General features: G+C 38.5%; 1 protein-coding gene across 4 annotated transcripts in view; it reads right to left on the bottom strand.

The window, feature by feature from the left end:
• The window catches only part of ZDHHC2 (zinc finger DHHC-type palmitoyltransferase 2), a 479,179-nt gene that overhangs the window by 99,123 nt on the left and 355,994 nt on the right, over positions 1-24,062 (bottom strand). For all 4 annotated transcript variants that reach the window (XR_008400731.1, XM_053703926.1, XM_053703923.1 and 1 more), the window contains exons 4-5: positions 11,193-11,313; positions 1,438-1,507 (exon numbers count right to left, since the gene is read on the bottom strand). Coding sequence is in view for 3 of the 4 variants with exons in the window: in XM_053703926.1 (XP_053559901.1) it covers positions 1,438-1,507; positions 11,193-11,313 (191 nt within the window). In the remaining variant the exon portion in view is untranslated. The remainder of the gene's footprint in view (positions 1-1,437; positions 1,508-11,192; positions 11,314-24,062) is intronic.

Raw genomic sequence — 24,062 nt, forward strand, 5'->3', positions numbered from 1 at the left:
GGATTTCTGCCATTCATATTCCAGGTGTGGACAATTGGGAAGCAGACTTTCTAAGTCACCAGTCTCTTCACCCAGGGGAATGGCCTCTAAAACAGAAAGTTTTCAACCAAATTGTGAGGTGTTGGGGTCTGCCAGAGATAGATCTCATGGCCCCCATCATCGCAAACTGGCTTTGTATTGTGCCAGGTTTCGGGACCCCCGAAAAGTCTGATAGATGCCCTAGTGGTCCTTTGCTCATCAACCTTATTTATATGTTTCCTCCATTTGTTATGCTATTCAGGGTGATAAGCAGATTCAAGCAAGAAGAAGCCTCATCAGTTCTGATTGCTCTGGCGTGGCCTAGCAGGATTTGGTTTGTATATCTGGGGCAGATGTCCTTGTGCCCAACTAGGAAGCTTCCTCTAAAAAAGGATCTTCTTTGTCAAGGCCCTTTCTTTTATCAAGATCTCAAATCTCTAAATTTGATGGCATCGCAACTCAACGTATTTATCATAAGGTCTGGAAAAGCTTTTTTTTTGTGTGGTGTTCTCACAAAGGCTACCATTGGAATTCTTTTAGAATTCCTAGAGTTTTTCAGTTCCTGCAGGAAGGCTTAGATAAAGATAAAGGTTTATCAGTCAGGTCTCTGAAGGGTCAGATTTCTGGCTGATAATCAGAATTGGTTGACAGTGCTACAACGAGTATAAAAAAATATTAATCAGTACAGAAACATCTGCTTTACAAAAATAAAACAAAAACAGTGATGCATATAAAATGCTCTCTTTTATATTTAGCAGAAAAAAATACTTTTGTTTTCCTTTAATAATACTTAAAGGGACATGAAACCCAATTTTTTTCTTGATTTAGGTAAAACATACAATTTTAAACAACTTTCCAGTTTGCTTCTATTATCAAATGTGTTTTATTCTCTTGGTATCATTTGTTGAATGAGCAGCAATGTGCTATTAGTTTCTAGCTGAACACATGGGTGAGCCAATGACATTCAGTATATATATGCAGTCACCAATCAGCAGCTAGAACCTAGGCTATTTGCTGCTCCTGAGCTTACATAGATAAACCTTTTACCAAAGGATAACCAGAGAAGGAAGCAAATGAAATAAAAGAAGTCAATTGGAAAGTTGTTTAAAATTGTATGTTCTTTCTAAATCATAAATGTCTAATTATGACTTTACTGTCCCTTTAATAAGGTTGGCAATCCTACTTCTATTTGTGTTAAATATAGATTTTCACTCTTCCATAACACAATTATACTTTGTGAATAATTAAATTTTTCTGTCATTTGTTTAGTTACTTAAAATTGATTACTTGCAAGGCTGTTCTCATGCTGAAGTCTAAAACAAGAACATCATTTATACTAGAAAACAAAAAGAAACTGAGCTGTATTATCTACACTTTGCTAATCTTATACAAATGATCACAGGAAAAAGGAGTACATACTTATCACAGACTGAGCAGTGATGACAGCGGTCAGGTTTTACAAGCTGGCATCTGTCACAGTATCTGATGGCTAAGAAGGAAAGATTAAAGCTGAAGTTAATGTCCATTTTGGCAGGAAAGTCAGTGTTAAGATTTTGTAATATTTTATTTTATCATGTTCCCTCTAGGTTTGTTTTGTTTTACAAATTGTTCATTAATGACAAAAAACCTTTGACAACATATAATAAAATAGAGAATTCTATATAAGGAAATTCTCTCCTTGAAGCCTTTTGAGTACCATCACTTACACAGAGAAACAAGCTATGCATCTATAAGAAGAACAAAAGGTTATATATAAGAATCAATAATAATAAGCAGAATCAAAGGAGAACTTTCCCTGTTTCCCCAACTAAAAGACGCTTATATCATTATATAGTTATTTAGAAATCAAACAATTAAATAAGGAATATACAAAAACAAACTAACAAGGGCTTTCTGGTGACTGCCATAGTTTGGTGAGACCTGTGCTGCCTTCAACCAAATATGAACGTTGGCTCTGTGTAATGCACCTTCAGTCAGTATATTCTAGTCCTTTAGATAAGCTTTTCAAATGATCTACAAATGTTCTCACTGACCCAAAGACAATGAAGAGATTATCTATAGATGGTGCAAGATGGCTACCTGACCCAGGGACCCATATAATATTTAAACCTAAATTATTGCTTTGATTTCCTAATTGTGGTTAATCTAAAATCCAGCAAGTCACCTACATCCTCCCAAATTGTTACCAAAAACTCTTTCTTAATGTAGATGTTCTTATGTATACATTAGCCAGTAATTTTAACATTACACTGCCCAATTTAATGGTATTTGATTATGTGTTTTTGTTTTGCATAGATAGATGCAAAAAATGTTAATGTATTTGATTTATTATATATGTAGATAACATAATATCTTCCTTGGCGCCCGATTCTCAAAAACTCGCCAGCATGGAGAGAAATCAGCCGCAGCTTATTTTACTGCCACTATATTGTAAAATAAGTGCCTCTCCTTAACATAAAGCATATTAGTGAACTCCCCATTAATGATATATACAAATCCCAAGATAAAAACTGACCCTGAGGTCTCGTAATACTGATGAGACATCTTTTAAAATATCACCAGACCAGAGAGCTTTAGAAAATCAGCAGAAAAAACTGAATTTATGCTTACCTGATAAATTACTTTCTCTTGCGTGTATCCAGTCCACGGATTCATCCTTTACTTGTGGGATATTCTCATTCCCTACAGGAAGTGGCAAAGAGAGCACACAGCAGAGCTGTCCATATAGCTCCCCCTCTAGCTCCACCCCCCAGTCATTCGACCAAAGGTTAGGAAGAAAAAGGAGAAACCATAGGGTGCAGTGGTGACTGTAGTTTAAACAAAAAAAAATTACCTGACTTAATTGCCAGGGCGGGCCGTGGACTGGATACACCGCAAGAGAAAGTAATTTATCAGGTAAGCATAAATTCTGTTTTCTCTTGCAAGGTGTATCCAGTCCACAGATTCATCCTTTACTTGTGGGATACCAATACCAAAGCTTTAGGACATGGATGAAGGGAGGGAACAAGACAGGTACCTTAAACGGAAGGCACCACTACTTGCAAAACCTTTCTCCCAAAAATAGCCTCCGAAGAAGCAAAAGTATCGAATTTGTAAAATTTGGCAAAAGTATGCAGTGAAGACCAAGTCGCTGCCTTACAAATCTGTTCAACAGAAGCCTCATTCTTGAAAGCCCATGTCGAAGCCACTGCTCTGGTAGAATGAGCAATAATTCTTTCAAGAGGCTGCTGGCCAGCAGTCTCATAGGCCAAACGGATGATGCTTTTCAGCCAAAAGGAAAGAGAGGTAGCAGTCGCTTTCTGACCTCTCCTCTTACCAGAATAGATAACAAACAAGGAAGATGTTTGTCTGAAATCCTTAGTTGCTTGCAAATAGAACTTTGTGCAACAGACGTTCCTTCTTCGAAGAAGGATTGGGACACAGAGAAGGAACAACAATTTCCTGGTTAATATTCTTGTTAGAAACCACTTTAGGAAGAAAACCAGGTTTAGTACGCAAAACTACCTTATCTGCATGGAACACCAGGTAAGGTGAATCACACTGTAAGGCAGATAATTCTGAGACTCTTCGAGATAGCTACCAAAAACAAAACTTTCCAAGATAACAACTTAATATCTATGAAATGTAAAGGTTCAAACGGAACCCCTTGAAGAACTGAAAGAACTAGATTTAGACTCGATTGGGGAGCCACAGGTTTATAGACAGGCTTGATTCTGACTAAAGCCTGTGCAAACGCTTGAACGTCTGGTACCTCTGACAGACGCTTGTGTAAAAGGATAGACAGAGCAGATATCTGTCCCTTTAAAGAACTAGCCGACAATCCTTTCTCCAATCCGTCTTGGAGAAAGGACAATATCCTGGGAATCCTAATCTTACTCCATGAGTAACCCTTGGATTCACACCAACAAAGATATTTCCTGGTAGATTTTCCTGGTGACAGGCTTTCTAGCCTGAATCAGAGTATCTATAACTGACTCAGAGAAACCACGCTTTGATAGAATTAAGCGTTCAATCTCCAAGCAGTCAGACGTAGAGAAACTAGATTTGGATGCTTGAACGGACTCTGTATTAGAAGGTCCTGCCTCATTGGCAGTGTCCATAGTGGGGCAGATGACATGTCCACTAGGTCTGCATACCAAGTCCTGCGTGGCCACGCAGGCGCTATCAAAATCACTGAAGCCTTCTCCTGCTTGATTCTGGCGATCAGACGAGGGAGAAGAGGAAACGGTGGGAAAACATAAGCCCGATTGAAGGACCAAGGCGCTGCTAGAGCATCTATCAATGCCACCTTGGGGTCCCGGGATCTGGATCCGTAGAGAGGAAGCTTGGTGTTCTGACGGGACGCCATCAGATCCAACTCTGGAATGCCCCATAGCTGAGTCAGCTGGGCAAATACCTCCGGGTGGAGTTCCCACTCCCCCGGGTGAAAAGTCTGACGACTCAGAAAATCCGCCTCCCAGTTGTCTACTCCTGGGATGTGAATTGCTGAGAGATGGCAGGAGTGGTCCTCTGCCCACCTGATTATTTTGGTTACTTCCTTCATCGCTAGGGAACTCTTTGTTCCCCCCTGATGATTGATGTAAGCTACAGTCGTGATGTTGTCAGACTGAAATCTGATGAATTTGGCCGCAGCTAGTTGAGGCCATGCCTGAAGCGCGTTGAATATCGCCCTCAGTTCCAGAATGTTTATCGGGAGAAGATATTCTTCCCAAGACCATAAGCCTTGAGCTTTCAGGGAGTCCCAGACTGCACCCCAGCCTAACAGACTGGCGTCGGTCGTTACAATGATCCACTCTGGTCTGCGGAAACATATTCCCTGAGACAGGTGATCCTGAGACAACCACCAGAGAAGAGAAACTCTGGTTTCCTGGTCCAACTGTATTTGAGGAGACAAATCTGCATAATCCCCATTCCACTGATTGAGCATGCATAGTTGCAGTGGTCTGAGATGTATCCGAGTGAAAGGGACTATGTCCATTGCCGCTACCATTAATCCGATTGCCTCCATGCACTGAGCTACAGATGGCCGAGGAATGGAATGAAGAACTCGGCAAGTAGTTAAACGTTTCAACTTTCTGACCTCCGTCAGAAATATTTTCATTTTTACCGACTTTATTAGTGTTCCTAGGAAGGGAAACCTTGTTAGTGGGGACAGAGAACTCTTTTTGATGTTCACCTTCCACCCGTGAGACCTCAGAAAGGCCAATACAATCTCCGTGTGAGCCTTGGCTCTGTGAAAGGACGGCGCCTGAATTAAGATGTCGTCCAAATAAGGCGCCACTGCTATGCCCCGCGGTCTTAGAACCGCCAGAAGGGACCCTAGCACCTTTGTGAAAATTCTGGGAGCAGTGGCTAAACCGAATGGAAGAGCCACAAACTGGTAATGCTTCTCTAGAAAAGCGAAACATGAGGAACTGATGATGATCTTTGTGGATAGGGATATGCAGGTACGCAACTGTCTTCAATTGGTATGGTTGTGCGTTTAGCAAGCGAAGAAACAGCCCACTCTACCTTAGGGACCGTCTGCCACGAGTCCCGCCTGGGGTCAGTTATGGGGAACATTTTCTTAAAAATCAGGGGGGGAACAAAAGGGATACCTGGTCTTATCCCACTCCCTAGTAACAATATCCGCAACCCTCTTATGGATCGGAAACGCATCAGTGTATACAGGGACCTCTAGGTACTTGTCCATTTTACACAACTTCTCTGGGACCACCATAGGGTCACAATCATCCAGAGTAGCTAATACCTCCCTGAGCAATACGCGGAGGTGTTCCATTTTAAATTTAAACGCTAATGAATCTGACTCTGCCTGATGAGAAACCTTTCCTGAATCGGAAATTTCTCCCTCAGACATCAAATCCCTCACCCCCACTTCAGAGCGTTGTGAGGGCACATCAGATAAGGCTACCAAAGCTTCAGACTGCTCATAATCTGTTCTTAAAACAGAGCTATTGCGCTTTGCAGGAAAAACTGGCAGTTTGGATAGAAAGGCCGCAAGGGAATTATCCATGACTGCTGCTAGTTGTTGCAATGTAATAGGGGCAGACGCACTAGAGGTACTAGGCATCGCTTGAGCGGGCGTAACTGGTTGTGACACATGGGGAGAGGTAGACGGACTATCCTCATTACCTTCAGTCTGAGAATCATCTAGGGCCACACTTTTAAGTGCAACAATATGATCTTTAAAGTGTATAGACATATTAGTGCAATTGGGACACATTCTAAGAGGGGGTTCCACCATGGCTTCTAAACACATTGAACAAGGATTTTCCTTAGTGTCAGACATGTTTAACAGACTAGTAGCATACACAAGCAGGCTTGGAAAACACTTTAATCAAATAAAAAACACAATTTGAAAAAACGTTACTGTGCCTTTAAGAGTTAAAAAGAGCACACAATTTTACAAAACAGTGAAAAATGCAGCAATCCTTTTGAAATTTTGCACAACAAGTTGCAGAACGATTAACCCCTTAATGCCCACACCGGAGCAGCCTAAAGCCAACAACCCGTTAAATAACTACAGCACCTTGCCACAGCTTACTACTGTGGCCCTACCTGCCCTTAGGGATCAGTTTTGGGGGAATAAAGCTTCTTTTAGGCCCTCAATCAGCAGCTGGACCCTCCATGTGAAGCAGCATGAACTGTCTTTCAATTCTAACTGCGCATCTGAGGTGCGAAATTAGGCCCCTCCCACTCCACTCTGGAGTTGTGAGGCCTACAAAAATCACTTCTAAGTGACTAAATTTTTGCCATGTGGATAATAACCCCAGAAAACACTCCAAAGTGCTTAAAAAAGTGTCTCCAACGAGTATTTCTTAAAACAAATAATCGATTGCCCTGAATTAGTGTCAACCAGCCTAATTAGCCCTGTTATGTAAGCATTCAATTCTTTACTAAGTCTCAGAACACAGCTTACCCTCCCCACATGGGGATCTTGTCAGTCTTCTAGCATTATCTCAGTCTTGTCTAGAAATAAATGACTGAACATACCTCATTGCAGTCAAGCCTGCAAACTGTTCCCCCCAACTGAAGTTTTCTGGTACTCCTCAGTCCTGTGTAGGAACAGCAGTGGATTTTAGTTACAACATGCTAAAATCATTTTCCTCTCAGCAGAAATCTTCATCACTTTTCTGCTAGAGAGTAAATAGTACAAACCGGTACCATTTAAAAATAACAAACTTTTGATTGAAGATATAAAACTACAATTCTAACACCACATTCACTTTACCCTCCCGTAGAGAGACCCTAGTGCTTAGAGCCGGCAAAGAGAATGACTGGGGGGTGGAGCTAGAGGGGGAGCTATATGGACAGCTCTGCTGTGTGCTCTCTTTGCCACTTCCTGTAGGGAATGAGAATATCCCACAAGTAAAGGATGAATCCCTGGACTGGATACACCTTGCAAGAGAAAGTACATTGGCCTTTCTTAGTCTGCTTTAAACTATTGCTATTGTTTTAAGGACATTTGCCTTTATTTAACATGGGTTGGACAGACAGGGGTGAAGATCTCTGCCCTTGTCTGCCCGGCATCATGGCTAGTGGGCAGCAATACACTGCCCGCATTTATCATTGCATATGAGGTGAAGTGTGCAATGCCGCTCCCTGCTCGCACACGGCCAATTGCAACATGGCCGGAAAAGCCAGGGGGAATTGAAGGGTTAAAAAGTAGCGGTCGACGTAACTCTCATCTGCAGTCGAAAGGTGTTTCAAAGCCGCTCTTGCAGCTTATCAAATGGAGCCCATTATATTTACTAAAAATGATAGCTTTATACTCTGAACCCATATCCTTTTGTCAGAGCGCACCCAGAGATGGTCCTGGTACCTCCAGTCCCTGGCCGTTTGCCTATCCTCCTGGGCCACTGGAGGGCTCTGGGTCTGTGTATAGATGGCTGAATCCTACTGTCTGCTCTGGTTGACTATCTAGCTCCACCTGCCTGTCAGCTGCAGGCAGTAACCTAATAAACAGCCTTTATAAGCAGCTTCCTGCTTCCTGTCTATGGCCATGTATTGGATTTTTCCTGGGTGTGATTTATTCTACTGAGAATTCTTTCTGTGTATCGATTTCTTGCTTGGATTTTAACTGCTCTTCTGTATTGCGATTTGGACTGGTATTTTGATTCCTTGACCCTTGGCTCTTCTCTGACTATTTTCCTGTCTTGTGATTTTGGCTGTTTATCGTCCATCTGGTTTTTGATCCTTCTGCCTGAACTGACCATTCCTTCTGGACTGTGATTTGGTACTTTCTCTGCCAGTTTGTTGCCAACTTTGCCTAAACAACTTAGCTTGGTCTATTTATACTGGTCACGTTCTGGGTTAAACCCTTTGTGCTGGGACACTGTGTTTTCATATTCACTTCCTAACCAGAGGGTCCTTCCTGAATGGACATTATCTCTATAGGCTATGATAATAGAGCATATAATACTAAAAAACTTTACAATATACTTAAATTATCAATTTTTGTTAGTTCTCTTGGTATCCTTTGTTAAAGAGTAATCCTAGGTAAGTTTAGGAACGTTCATGTGTCTCTAGCCATCTGGCAGCAGTGTTTGCAACATTGTTTGTAACAATGTTATATATAGTTGCAAACACTGCTGCCATAGCCTGTTATAGATATATTAATGCTCGTAAGCTCCTATCGGCCTTCATAGCTTTACTATAAAGAAAGGATATCATGACAAAAAAAAGCTAATTTGATAATATAAGTAAATTATAAAATTGTTTAAAAGTGCATGTCTGAATCATTAAAGTGTAATTTTGACTATACTGTCCCTTTAATACCTGCTTTAGAGTAATCTTCATCTATTCTTATAACAATTCAAAAGAAATGTTGAGTTTTTTTCATACATTATGATAACCAGAGAATTCATGTCACTGCAAAAAATATAGCTAAATGTTAAAATATTCTAACGAGAAATTTTATTTTAATTTGATCCAAAAACCATCAGTAAATAAAGAAAAAATTGAGAATAATAAAAATAATCCTGAAGTACAGCTATATATATATACTTTCACCTGGGTTAAAACTTGAATCACAGAACCTAAATATTTATTTAAAAAAAAAAAATTTGAAAAAATGAAACATCTTAATAGTCATCGATGATGTTTTTAACAGTCATCAGCATTCACATAATTTTTTCATTTCTTAAATCAGATTGAGTCATGAAAACCAAATACTTATTTTAATATATATATATATATATATATATATATATATATATATATATATATCAGTGACGTGCAGTGAGGTCGGAGACAGGTGAGGCACTGGCTAGGATATGTCTTCATTCTTTAGATATCCTTTGTTGAATAAATAGCAATGTACATGGGTGAGCCAATTACATGAGGTATCGATTGTGCAGCCACCAATCAGCAGCTATTGAGCATATTTAGATATGATTTTCAACAAAGGATATCAAGAGAATTAAGGAAATTAGATATTAGATGTAAATTGGACAGAGGGGGTGGGAGAGAGAGACACAAATAGAGACAGAGGGGAGAGAGAGACACAAATAGAGACAGAGGAGAGAGAGACAGAGAAAGAGACCATGGGGGAGAATGAGACACGTAAGGAGAGAGACAGAGGGGGTGGGAGAGACAGGGAGAGAGAGATGGCTAGAGAGAGACAGAGGGGGAGAGGGAGAGAAATAGAGAGACAGGGGAGAGAGAGAGAGAGAGAGAGAGAGAGAGACAGAGGGGGAGGGAGAGACAGAGAGGTTCAAGGTATATTATAATAAAAATAATGTGGACAAATAGTAGTATAACTATGTATTTCATTAACTCCCCTGCTGCTGCATCATTACATAACTACTATTTGTGCACATTATTTTTTATTATAATATACCTTGATTCATGATCAAGGTATATTATAATAAAAATAATGTGGACAAATAGTAGTATAACTATGTATTTCATTAACTCCCCTGCTGCTGCATCATTACATAACTACTATTTGTGCACATTATTTTTTATTATAATATACCTTGATTCATGATCAAGGTATATTATAATAAAAATAATGTGGACAAATAGTAGTATAACTATGTATTTCATTAACTCCCCTGCTGCTGCATCATTACATAACTACTATTTGTGCACATTATTTTTTATTATAATATACCTTGATTCATGATCAAGGTATATTATAATAAAAATAATGTGGACAAATAGTACTAACTCCCCTGCTTCTGCCTAGATGCGCTCTCCCGCTTTAAAAATGAAAGCATTAGCATAGACCCTTTCTGTTGTGACTTACCCGTAACAAATTAAGTATATGGCCAGGCTCCGGTGCTCCGTCGCTCCGTCCGCGTCCAAGTGAACCAGAAGGGATGAGCTGATCAGGTGGCAACACACAGCCCTTCCTTCACAGACTTTGCCGCCAGCCTACAAGTCTCCAGTACTTCTGCGCTGCGCTCTGGATTCTTTCTTGCGCATGCGCAGGGAGCCAATCAATAACGGTCACGTTCTCCTGGTGTTGTCAATCACAGGAGAACATGACCGTCTGATTGGCTCCCTCTCTAAGAGGCATTACGAGTCATGCCTCCGATTGGCCAATATTTTCCTGGCTGACAATCAGTCAGCCTGTGACAGCCAGTGGGTGGTGTTTTGATCCTTCGCCGGTTATTTGAAAAATGCCATGATGTTACGCAATGGAGAGGTACAAAAGTACAGTGCCTCTCCATAGCGTAACTTGGGGAAAAAAAGTGAATAGTTGTGTTATGCCAGCAGGTGTCGCTAATGTTCATAATATGCACCCATGTTGCGCTATGGAGTATGTCTGCTCTGCATCTCCATAGCGTAACATGGGGGAGAAATTAAAAAGTACATTTTTTTTTTTTAACACAATTTTTTAATTTTATTTATATTATACATTTAAATAAACTTTGGGCCCATATGGCAGGGTAGGCTCTGCCTACCCTGCCTCCTATGACTGCACGTCCTTGATATATATATACACACATTATTTATGTAAGTTAATGATGCTAAATAGTAAGACAGGACTTCAAATAATACAGCCATCAGAATCCAAATTTTTGACCTCACCATAGTGGAGGGTTTTGTTCTAAAGGATACAGCAAAAATTCTGCATAACCTATTAAAACAACAATTATATTTGGTTATTTATACTAATATATTGACATCAACATTGCAACGAGTTAACCTGTTAAGGAAGGTACCTCCTGACATTGTCCTGGTGTAGACTGGAAGGTCCTTGGCTAGTCTCCTCAAAACCTCTTGTTGGGATTCTCCTCTTGGTTCCCTTTCTAGGAGCTCTTTGTCTGCATACGACAGATGAAACTACAACAAAAAAACAAATCATTTGATAAGTGTGAGTGTAGTGTGTGAATGTGTATATATATATATATATATATATATATATATATATATATAGAGAGAGAGAGAGAGAGAGAGAGAGAGAGAGTAATGTAATGTACATTTTCCATATGGTGCTATAAAAATCTTTTGTCAAATATATGGAAACATTTGCAGCTAAAAACTTACAAAAAAACTGAAAAATGTCAGTACCATAAAAGCATGCACTGCATGACGTGTAAGTGTACAGCCCAATAAATGTTTCTTGAAAAGACCAGGTCCTTTAAATCCTGCACAACCACAGTAACTATTAATTCTATTTCCATGTAAATCCAACACTGTACAAGTCCAGCCCATAATAACTCTATACACAACTACCAATAATTAACTGTATGTGTATGCTATTTTTAAATCTATACAGTCTCAGAAACTACTAAATGTTTACTCTATCATATCATTATTACTTATAAAAAAAACAATGCATTTTAAATATACTGCAATAATAACAACCCATATTATATGTAACTCAGTTTTTATTACCTGTATATCCCATGGTCTTATTAATGCTTTGCAGCCCTCCCTGGATTTATATTAATATAAATCAATATGACATCATCCTATAATAACCATTTATCAACTGTTTAATCCTTTTGTAGTTCTTTCTTTCCTCCTACTGCAACAGTTTTACACTTGCCTTATGGGTGTGTATTACCAAAGAGCGGCTGTACTAATTCAGCCTTTAGAGGTGATATTCAAAGTGTGACACTTCTGCACATGCCAAACATGAGAACCAATTTTATAGCAGACAGCATGTGACAGAAACAAGCATCATATCTGTGTGCCAGTGAAAAAAAACCTAATTGATATGAAACCTTAACCTGATATTGTGCTATTTTTCTGCAGACTTTTATTTATTGTTATTTTAAAGTGATGTCTGCTATGTTTTTTATAATCCAATATGAGCCATATGCCCCGGCAATGATCTATAAACCTGCAAAGAAATCAGAACTGGAACTATAAGTCCCATGAATTCTAAGCCCCAAACACAATAAAAAAGTCTTGAGCCTTCACAGGGTTCTTTGGAACATGAGACAGAAGAAACCTTCCTCTGGGAAGCCTTGATCTGAAACCCATTATGTATCCCTGAGATAGTATATTGAGCACTCAAGGATCCTAAACGCATTGAGACCAGGCCCTCAACTAGTCTAAGGAGTTAGAATCTGAGTCTGTAAGAAACTTTTGAGCCATTCTGATGCTAACAGATTCAGAAGTACTGGGTAAATAGATTAAATAAGTTTATCAGATACCTTTTTGCTCTTACTTGGAGGGGGCATGGCCACCAATATCTCAGACACAGTGAGTGCACAAAATCTTTAAATTCAGGAGCAAAATCTGAAGCACTCTCTTGTACTGTACTGTACTGACAAAGGGAGGACAAAATATCCTTCATAGGCAGCATTACACTTCTTATTAGAGTGCATAAAAAGGGCCATGCAATTGCTGCATACATGAACTGGAGGAGTAATAGGAGATACATCACAGTAAATGAATTTAAATAATTGATCTGATGATTTATCCTCTAAAGCAGGGGTATCAAGCTCAATGTATCTGGGGGCCACTGGCCAAGTGTTCTTCTCCCATGGAGGCCGCTTGAACTAAATAAGTGTTCCGGAACTGGATATACTAGGAATTGAAAGTGACATTTACCCAAGTAGTAGTGCATGGTGGGAGTTGTAGCCCACAATAGACATACACAGTTGTCTATATGTATCTTTTGAGTACCAAATTAATGCTGGAACTGTACATAACAATGTAAAACAAGTATCATGTATCCAAGCAGTGCATGCTGGGAGTCTAAACTGGACGCTTGTCTTTATATTTATCTTGTGAGTGCTTATATAGCCCAAATTCATGGTTTAGAGCGCTAATTTATAGTGTTCGCCTGTAAACAGGCAAATTTGCCCGTTTATGGCTGGTTAATGCTACCACTAGCTTGGGGGTAGCAATTAGCGCTCCAAAAATTAACCAGAGGTCAAACCTTTTTTAAAATATCCCCCACTTGCCCCCAAAATAGTCAGGTCCTTTTTTTGTTTAAAAATAGCATTTGTTTTAAAAAAATTGCACTAAACAGTTTTTAGGGTTTAAAGTGTGTGGGTGAGGGGTATTAGAAAAAACAAAACAGCACTGAAAAGTGCCTTTACATAGCAGTCTATGGGTACTGTGTGTTCCCTGTAATTATATATGTATATGACTATATACATATACATTTATGTGTTAATATGTATATACATAAATATTTATGTATATATTCATATTCATATATATTTACACTTTGTTGACCATAGCTGTGCTAGCAAGCACTATAAGAACCCGTTTGACACAACAATAAACCAGGCTCTTGAAAACTACAGAAATCTTACCCCCTCGTTAGCGACAATACAGAGACACTGTTCAGTTATCCCTCAGCATTGATGGAAGAAGCAGATGGGCTCTGGTACGGCGGGAAAAAACATTAACCCCCGCAACACCTAATCACTATGAGAAGGATCCCACTGTAATGCCAGACAGAGAATCGCAAGTCTAGGAAACTGGTGCTTGCTAAGAAAAGAATGTAAACAGAAGTGCTAATTGGCTCTTTCTGCTCTGTGAGGGAAGCTGATGCTTTGTGAGAAATAAATATTTTAACACTGACTGCAGAGCCCTTTTGAAAGCGCTGAATAAAAGTTAAAGACGCACTATCCAAATAAACGTTACATAAAAATTATAGGAGCCAAATTGCAGTGTGTCAAATAAAGGTCCCAACTGCCCCATAATGAGCATAGCCCCTAGGCAGTGATTATCCCGCTATACCCTTGGCTATGATGTAACATTACCAAATGTACCTGCTGATAGCATGTGAGTGACAATAAATATAATTACCTGTCAAGCACCCAGACCTTAGCTTACCATCTGTATGGAGTACTTTGTTTCAGCTGCAGAAAGTACTGTGTTCAGAGCTGAGCACAATACAGCAGAGGATATAAAGCAAGAGTTTATTGACAACCCAACAGGAAGAGGCTAGGGACCCGTCCCTATGACACCTGTGGTAGGCTTGTGACCTACTTCTACACCAGGAGTAATTGTGTCACTGCCCCATAGTCCAATCTCCCCTCTGACTCTTGACAGCAGTTCTCTGAGGGGGAAAATGGGCCTCACATCAGTCTGAGAACCCTTCTCAAGTAAAATTATGAGCACCTAATTTCTTTGTCTACCACCTGAAAGGTAAAGATTTAGATTGGCATACCAGTGAAGAGGGAGTGCTCTTAAAACTTCGGGAATCTTTGCGAATCTTTGCCTCCTCCTAGGAATTGCATCCCATGTGAAATGGATCGTGGACTCTCACCACCTTATGAAAGAAAAGCAGAATTATAGTCATAGAGACAAACTGGAGTGATATATTATTATTTCTTTATTAATTTGCAGTGGATTATTTGACCATATGCAAGTTCTTGAATATATTTAATGACAACATTTAACATATTGAATTCTTTAACAGAAGTGGCTTATCATGGCAAAAAATTGCTAAAGAGGTAATGATGTTTGTACTGTTTGTAAGATTGGCACATCTCAGTGCAAGCCACCTCAAGCAAGGCAACTTTTGTGGCCAAAAAGGTGCAGTGATTTTTTTATATGTACAATGACAGAATGCAAAGACATTAATGCCAATGGCAGCAATGCCGCTGTGCCCTGGGGCATTATTAGACATAAGCTACATACTCATGCATTTGTGAACAAATTTTCAAAAGAAAATTACAATTCTGATTAAGAACTATAGGTGGACTTGATTTATTCCCAAAGAACTACGAAATTGGGCTTATAAACAATTTCAGAAAGATTTAGAAGATAAAGATACATCTATTTTAGCATCAACAAACTGGTACTGTAGTTCAATATATCTATATGATAATATAGGCTTTAATAGACCGCTTGCAAAGAAAATGTAAATATAATTTACCTATTACAGTTTAAGGACTTCATATTTATGTTTTCAAGGAAAATCATAGGATAATAAATAATGATCATGACAAGTGCTGTTGAAGAACTCTTTTCTATAGGGTGCTGTAGAGATGATTTGTAGCCCAGAAATTCTAGTCAGTGTTTATTAAAACATCGACCCCTGCTGAACTACTGCATATCTTGCATATCAATACATTTTTTGTTAAATAAGGCAATATGTAAAATAAACATAGTAAATTTTGATCAACATTCTATTTAACACAAACATTTTTGATAAAAATAGATTTCACATAATTCATACAGAAAGCTCCAAAGTAATTTATAACGGCAATAAGGAGATAATATTTGCATTTCCGCTGACAAATGTATCCAAAAGAAACTGATGACTTGGAAGCTTTCTGGTTTCCTTTCCTGGCATCTGATTACGATTCAGCTAACAGTGTAAATATTTTATGTAGCTTGAACATTGCTAGACATCTATTTAATTCAATTGGCTGCAGCTACTTTAAATACCAAAGTGTTCAGAACAACTTATTTTACTAAACAAAATGTTACCGTTTTTAAAATGTTTTTTTTTCAACATCCTAAAATTCTAGATATTTTTAAACTACATTTCTTCTTCACTAAGGTTAGTTTGAATTAGACTCAATAAAACAAACAAGATTAGAATAAACCCTGAAAGCTCACATTTCATTTTAGAATGCCATGGCCTCTATTTATCAAGGTCTGTTGGACCTGATCCGACAGTGCGGATCAGGTCCGACAGACCTCACTGAATACGGCGAACAATACGCTCGCCGTATTCAGCATTGCACCAGCAGCTCACAAGAGCTGCTGGTGCAACGCCGCCCCCTGCAGACTCGCGGCCAACAGGCCGCCAGCAGGGGGTGTCAATCACCCCGATCGTACTCGATCGGGTTGATTTCCGGCGATGTCTGTCCCCCTACTCAGAGCAGGCGGACAGGTTATGGAGCAGCGGTCTTTGTGACCGTTGCTTCATAACTGCTGTTTCTGGTGAGCTTGCAGGCTCACCAGAAACACAGGTCATCCATTCGGAGTTTGATAAATATGCCCCCATAGCTTAATCTTTCAGCATTAGTAAATATACAATATTTACAACCCTTAAAAAAATGAAGTTTATTATAAAACACGTAGGTGGATTATTCAGATAATCTTTCCAAATAAAATGGTGATGATCCTTCAAAGTAAAGGGGTGGTTCATTATTTGATGAATTTTTAGTACATTGTAAAGCATATTGTTGATTTTTGCCATGGTATATACATAGAAATGTAATATAGGTATGGTAATATAAAGAATAAGCCTAATGGAATCCATGATTCTGGTTCCCTCTGTTATGGCCAGTTAGATAAATGTAAATAAAATTGTGCTCTGATGTAACCAATCACTGTGAATGTTACAGACTGTCAGGACCCATTACCTGCTGCCCTTTCTCTGAATAATTAAATTGGCTGCAGCTACTCTAAATACCAAAGTGTTCAGAACAACTTATTTTACTAAACAAAATGTTACTGTATTTTTTTTTTCTTCACTGTAACATCCTAAAATTCTAGATATTTTTTTAAACTAGATTTCTTCACGAAGGTTAGATTGAATTAGACTCAAAAAAACAAACAAAGATTAGAATAAACCCTTAAAGTTCACATTTTATTTCAGAATACCATAGCTTAACGCAGCATTATTAAAGGGACAGTCTACACCAGAATTGTTATTGTTTTAAAAAATAGATAATCCCTTGTTTACCCATTCCCTAGTTTTGCATAACCAACACAGTTATATTTATATATTTTTTACCTCTGTGATTATCTTGTATCTAAGCCTCTGCAGACTGCCCCTTTATTTGTTCTTTTGACAGACTTGCAGTTTAGCCAATCAGTGATGGCTCCCAGGAAACTTCACGTGCACAAGCATAGTGTTATCTATATGAAAAACATGAACTAACACCCTCTAGTGGTAAAAAACCTGTTAAAATGCATTCTTAAGAGGCGGCCTTCAAGGTCTAAGAAATTAGCATATGAACCTCCTAAGTCAAGCTTTCAACTAAGAATACCAAGAGAACAAAGAATAATTGGTGATAAAAGTAAATTGGAAAATTGTTTAAAATTACATGCCCTATCTGAATCATGAAAGTTTTTTTTGGACTAGACTGTCCCTTTAAATGTACAATATTTACAACCCTTAAAAAAACTGAAGTTTATTATGATATTGCCTTACCTCATTTGTACTTTGCTGATGGACTGTCTTTATGGTATATGACCTGGGCCTGCTACTGTATTTCCTTAAAGCTATATCCCTTGCTGAGAGAGTTATTTCTGCTGTGACAGCTCTTATGTGAAGGTGCTAAGGAGGGACAGCCTTGGTAAAGTATTTATTTTACAAGCATTTAACTAACCCCTTATGCTAAGAATGCATGTATTGTTTATAGCATTTGTGTTAAAAAGCCTTTATAAAAAATATTATATAATTATACTGAACAAAATATTTTATACGTTTGATTTCTGAATGGCAGACAATTGTGGTAGGGAATTAGAGTGTACTGACAGCATATAAAAATGCCTGCATGGCCACGATCATTACTCTCCCAAAACCTGGAGGGTCACCAGACAGCTGCCCTAATTTTTGACCTATTTCCCTGCTGAATATAGATACTAAGGTATATGCCAAGGACCTGGCAAATCGCACGAACACGATTATCCCTCATTTAATTAACCCCGACCAGGTAGGTTTCCCCCTGGGTCGCGAAGACCCCGATAATACCAGACGGCTGCTCAATGTTTTTCTTGAAGCCAGCCGATTCGGTCAACCGTGTGTTACACTATCTCTTGATGCTGAGAATGCCTTTGACCGGGTCGACTGGCTTTATATGACAGAAACACTGGCACGATTTTGATTCCCTCAAAATTTTTGTAACATGGTCGTTGCTCTGTATTCCTATCCTTCGGTGAAGGTAAGTGGCGTTGGCTTTAGTTCATCTAGCTTCAGGATCTCTAATGGCACCGGACCGGGCAGGGGTGCCCCCTATCCCCACTGTTTGCTCTCGTGATGGGACCTCTGGCGGAAACACTCAGACACTCCCCAGAGATTGAAGGTGTCAGTATTTTACCTAAAGTAGGGTTATTTGCTGATGATTTAACTGTCGTCACTTTAAACCCTCTTTCCTCCATCCCAGCCCTCTTTTCTCTATTAGATGAGTTTACTAAGGTCAGCTGCTACAAACTTAACATCTCCAAAACTATGGCATATACTGTAAGCATATCAAATGGGGATATCCACCGGCTGCGAGGTCAATTCCCGTTTCACTGGTCTAAGGATGAAATACAACACTCTTGACATTCTGGGAGAATGACTTCGGGAGTATATGAAGCAAAGGAATCTTGGGAGTCAAATGAACATCCAAATTCATGGAACCCAACAACATTTCAACCTCACTCCACAAAGAAGCCACCTTCGGACACTCCCACCATATATGGAGGTCAGTACCTTCTAGATCACATTGTCTCCAGCATTTCCTGGTAGTTGATGGATACATCACCGCTAATCGTACCGGAACTCTATGCCATTTCAGCACAACCTTCATGTATGTTTCTAAAACAGTGACACAATGAAGGGTCTTTTTTGTGAGAGTAATCGCACTTGAAATGTCTTGTTCTGAGATAGTTGAATTTAATTCACATGCATGAGCAAACGAAAACTTAAGTTATTTTTTTCGCTTTATTCGGGTTACCGTTTGGGCAAAATATGTTTTTTTTGGAACTTGTAATACGAACGCAAGGCGGCTAGCTTAACTCTAGCAGAGTTTTCGCAAACACACACCCACGCAAAAATACCGCGCCGCTTGTAATCTAGCCCTAAGTATTTTTTATAATATTTAATTTTTAAGTTTAAGGCCCCAGTTAGATGTGTCTAGCATACTCCCCTTGTATTAGTACATTCTGTTCTGTACACATTTATTGTATGCTTAAATTGCTTTGGAGAATTTTAAGGTAATCAGTAAATAATAATACAAATGTTAATGATAATACCTGTTTGAATGTCATGTATCAATGTTTGTTTAAATTTATTTTTATACAATGATTATCCTTTACTTTACTGTAATTAGCGTAATTACCCTACTTTACTTTACTGTAAATTAGCATAATTACCCTACCTCTCTGTACATCAGTTTATGTACTCACAATAGATATTTTATTTTAAATTGTAAAAGTTCTTATATGATGTAGATTTTATCATGCAATTTGTAACAGGAATAGTGGAATAATAGAAATTACATTTTAAAAATGTCTCCTGCAACAAAAATATCTATATATTTAAATAAATAGAGTTTATTTCTAAAAGTGTATAACATTTAAAAAAATGAAGCTATGTAATTAGTGCTAGAATACAGTTGGAGTGCAACGCTCCGTGCGCTCGCATTGGTGCGGAAATGTGCCTTTATGGGTGCACCCGTAATTCTAATCATATTAAAAGTGGGAAGTAAATGTGCTTTGAGAGCTACTGAAAGCCAAAAGAATTTTAGTAGCTCTCATCCTATTGGCTGTTTTGAACAGCCAATAGGATTTTAGAAGGTCTCATCCTATTGGCTGATTTGAATTTAAAGAATCAAATCGGCCAATAGGAATGCAAGGTACGCCATTTTGAAACGGCTACCTTGCATTGAAGCTTCAGTGTACGGTGGGGACCGTATGAAGAGGACGTTCTGCGCTGGATGTCTTCACCGCTCCGCGCCGCCGGGATGAAGATAGAAGACGCCCCCACGATGAAGATGTTGCCACCTGGATGAAGACTTCTCGCTGCCTGGATGTCCGGACTTTAGCAATCGTGAATAGATAATTTAGTTTATTATTTTTTGTAAGCTTAGTGTTTTTTATTTTTCGTAATTTAGTGTTTAATATTTTTTTTTTATTTTAGATTTTTAATTTTTTTTTGTAGTGTTAGGTTTCTTTAAATTAGAAATTTAATATTTTAAATTGGTAGTTTTTTTTATTTTATTAGAATAGTAAGGTTAGGTTAATTTATAGTTTAATGTTAGCTTTATTTTTATTTCACAGGTAAGTTTTTATTTATTTAAATAGTTATATTGTAATTTTAATTTAAAGTTAGGGGGATGTTAGGTTTAGGGGTTAATAGTTTAATTTAGTGTTTTGCGTTGTGGGGGCCGGCGAATTATGGGTTAATAGGTTTATTTAGTTGCAGAGATATGGAAGGCCGGAGGTTTAGGGGTTAATAGGTTTATTTAGTGGCGGAGATGTGGGAGGCCGGAGGTTTAGGGGTTAATAGGTTTATTTAGTGGCGGAGATGTGGGAGGCCAGAGGTTTAGGGTTTAATAGGTTTATTTAGTGGTGGCGATGTCTGGGAGCAGCGGAATAGGGGTTAATACATTTTTATTAGTTCAGGTGATGACGGGAGCGGCAGATTAGGGTTTAATAAATGTATTTAATAGTCGTGATGTGGGTGGGCAGAAGATTAGGGGTTAATAGCTTTAATATAGTGTTTGTGATGTGGAAGGGTGGCGGTTTAGAGGTTAATAGGTAGTTTATGGGTCTTAGTGTACTTTGTAACACTTTAGTTATAGGTTTTGTGAAACATTTTTGTGCTGCAAAACTCATAACTACTGCTCTCAGATGGCAGTATGGATTGTGTCAGTATAGGCTGTAACGCAAGTATTTTAGCCTCAGCGCAAAACCTGTAATACTGGCGCTATAAAAATCCCACGCAAAAATGTCATATTTTTGAGTGCAGGATGGACGTTGCGTTACAGGCTAAAATGCTTGCGGTATAGCTATACTGACACAACTCACAATAGCTGTGTTACTGCTTTTACGCTGAAATTGACATTTTTTCAGCGTTAAAAGCCGTAACGCATAACTCGTAATCTAGGTGATATATATTTATGTATTTACTGTATATGCGTATATATATGTATATTCATACATATACATACATATAAACACATAAATATATATACACATTCATATACATATTTATTGCTGTGTTGTTGTGATCGGGGTCACGCAAGCTGTGGCTTTGAGGCTGTCAGCATGAAAACGAGGCTTCATTCAAGTCTATGGGAGGGGTAATCATCTGCAATCATGCGCGCTGTTGAGGACGGGGATAAAATCGTGAGGGAGTTATACTTGTGCTCCCAACCGGTAATCTCGCGCTCAGTAGTGTGCGCTAAAGCTAAAGCGCAAATATGCGCACAACTCGTAATCTAGCCCTTAATATTACAGAGTACCTTTTTTTTCAGTGATAAAATGAAAATAAATTCAGTTGAATGTGTTTTGCACGTTTGACAGCTAGTGGTGGGTTCCTTTACATTCAGTTAAAAGGACTGTGTGGTTTACATGGGATTTCAGATTTCAAACCCTTCAAGTCAATTAGAAAACTTTTTTTGCATGTTTTTTTTCTATTTATTTTTTCACACAGCACCATGAAAACCTATCTGATAATTTACACTGAGATTCCTCACTAACAGTATCCATCAGAAAATACTTTTCACACCAGTTTTTACGTTATTCTTGGATCTATAAACTTAGCACTCAAAAATCTATGTTTGCGTCTTCTTTATGGAATATCCTTTATTTTGTATTGTGCACATGCTAAATTTTTTTATTGTTTCTGGTGTAGTGAGAAATTACTTAAAGTGACATGTTACTGATTTTGTTTAAAATGCATATGAAAGAGGAGCTGTTAAAGGGATAGTAAAGTCTAAATTAAACTTTCATGATTCAGATAGGGCATGTAATTTTAAACAATTTTCTAATTTACTTATGTCATCAAATTTGCTTTGTTCTCTTGGTATTCTTAGTTAAAAGCTAAACCTAGGTAAGCTCATATGCTAATTTCTAAGCCATTGGAGACCGCCTCTTATCTGAAAGCATTTGACAGTTTTCCACAGCTATAGCGCATAAGTTCATGTGTTTCATATAGATAATATTGTGCTCATGCCCATGGAGTTATTTAAGAGTCAGCACTAATTGCCTGAAATACAAGTCTGTCAAAAGTTCTGAGCTAAGGAGGCAGTCAGCAGAAGCTTAGATACAAGGTAATTACAGAGGTAAAAAGTATATTTCTCTAACAGTGTTGGTTATACAAAACTGGGGAATGCAAAATAAAGGGATTATCTATCTTTTTAAACAATAACATTTTTGGTGTTTACTATACCTTTAAATATGTTAAAAAATATTTTGTTTTGTAAAAAAAAAATTAAGGTGAAACCGGTATCTGTGTGTCTCTGGATAGGGCTTGCTTATTGGTGGCTACATTTAGCCAACAATAAGCAAGCAGAACCCAGGTTCTGAACCAAAAATGGGCCGGCTCCTAAGCTTTACATTCCTACTTTTTAAATAAAGATAGCAAGAGAACAAAGAAAATTGATAGGAGTAAATTAGAAAGTTGCTTAAAATTGCATGCTCTATCTGAATCATTAAAGAACAAGATTTGAGGTTCATATCTCTTTAAATACTTAAACCCAACAAACTTCACACCAGGGTCCTGGTACATGTGCAAAAGCTTCAATTATAGGGGACCCTGATGTTTATCTATTGCTATGTAAACTACTGATCCATAAGTTAAAATCAAAAAGTTAATATGTAATTGCAATTACATTTCTGAATGTTTAAGAAATATTTGGATGTTTTAAATGAAAAAATGACATTAAATAATTTGTAAATTCTTAATTGCACTTTTAGCAGCTACATTTTTATTTTGTTTTGGCCATGTACAATTTGATACCTATTTCTTATACAATTTCACCTGTTTACCAAATGTAAGAATCCCTAACGTTTTAGTTATATGGCATATACATTTTCTTAATTCTAACAGCTGCACTTTATTGGAATGGAATGTCATAGAAGCAGAAGCCAGAAATCATACTAGCTGAATACTAACAGCTAGATTTAGAGTTTGGCGTTAGCCGTCAAAACCAGCGTTAGGGGCTCCTAACGCTGGTTTTGGGCTACCGCTGGTATTTAGAGTCAGTCAGGAAAGGGTCTAACGCTCACTTTGCAGCCGCGACTTTCCCATACCGCAGATCCCCTTATGTCAATTGCGTATCCTATCTTTTCAATGGGATCTTTCTAACGCTGGTATTTAGAGTCTTGGCTGAAGTGAGCGTTAGAAATCTAACGACAAGACTCCAGCCGCAGCAAAAAGCCAGGAGTTAAGAGCTTTCTGGGCTAACGCCGGGTCATAAAGCTCTTAACTACTGTGCTCTAAAGTACACTAACACCCATAAACTACCTATGTACCCCTAAACCGAGGTCCCCCCACATTGCCGCCACTCTATTAACATTTTTTAACCCCTAATCTGCCGACCGCACACCGCCGCCACCTACGTTATCCCTATGTACCCCTAATCTGCTGCCCCTAACACTGCAGACCCCTATATTATATTTATTAACCCCTAATCTGCCACCCCAAACGTCGCCGCCACCTACCTACACTTATTAACCCCTAATCTGCCGACCGGACCTCACCGCTACTATAATAAAGTTATTAACCCCTAATCCGCCTCACTCCCGCCTCAAAAACCCTATAATAAAACAATTTATGCTTACCTTACCTAGTGTATCCAGTCCACGGATCATCCATTACTTATGGGATATTCTCCTTTCCAACAGGAAATTGCAAGAGGATCACCCACAGCAGAGCTGCTATATAGCTCCTCCCCTAACTGCCATATCCAGTCATTCGACCGAAACAAACAGAGAAAGGAGAA

Source organism: Bombina bombina, chromosome 2, assembly GCF_027579735.1.
Source record: "Bombina bombina isolate aBomBom1 chromosome 2, aBomBom1.pri, whole genome shotgun sequence".
Taxonomy (NCBI): Eukaryota; Metazoa; Chordata; class Amphibia; order Anura; family Bombinatoridae; genus Bombina; species Bombina bombina.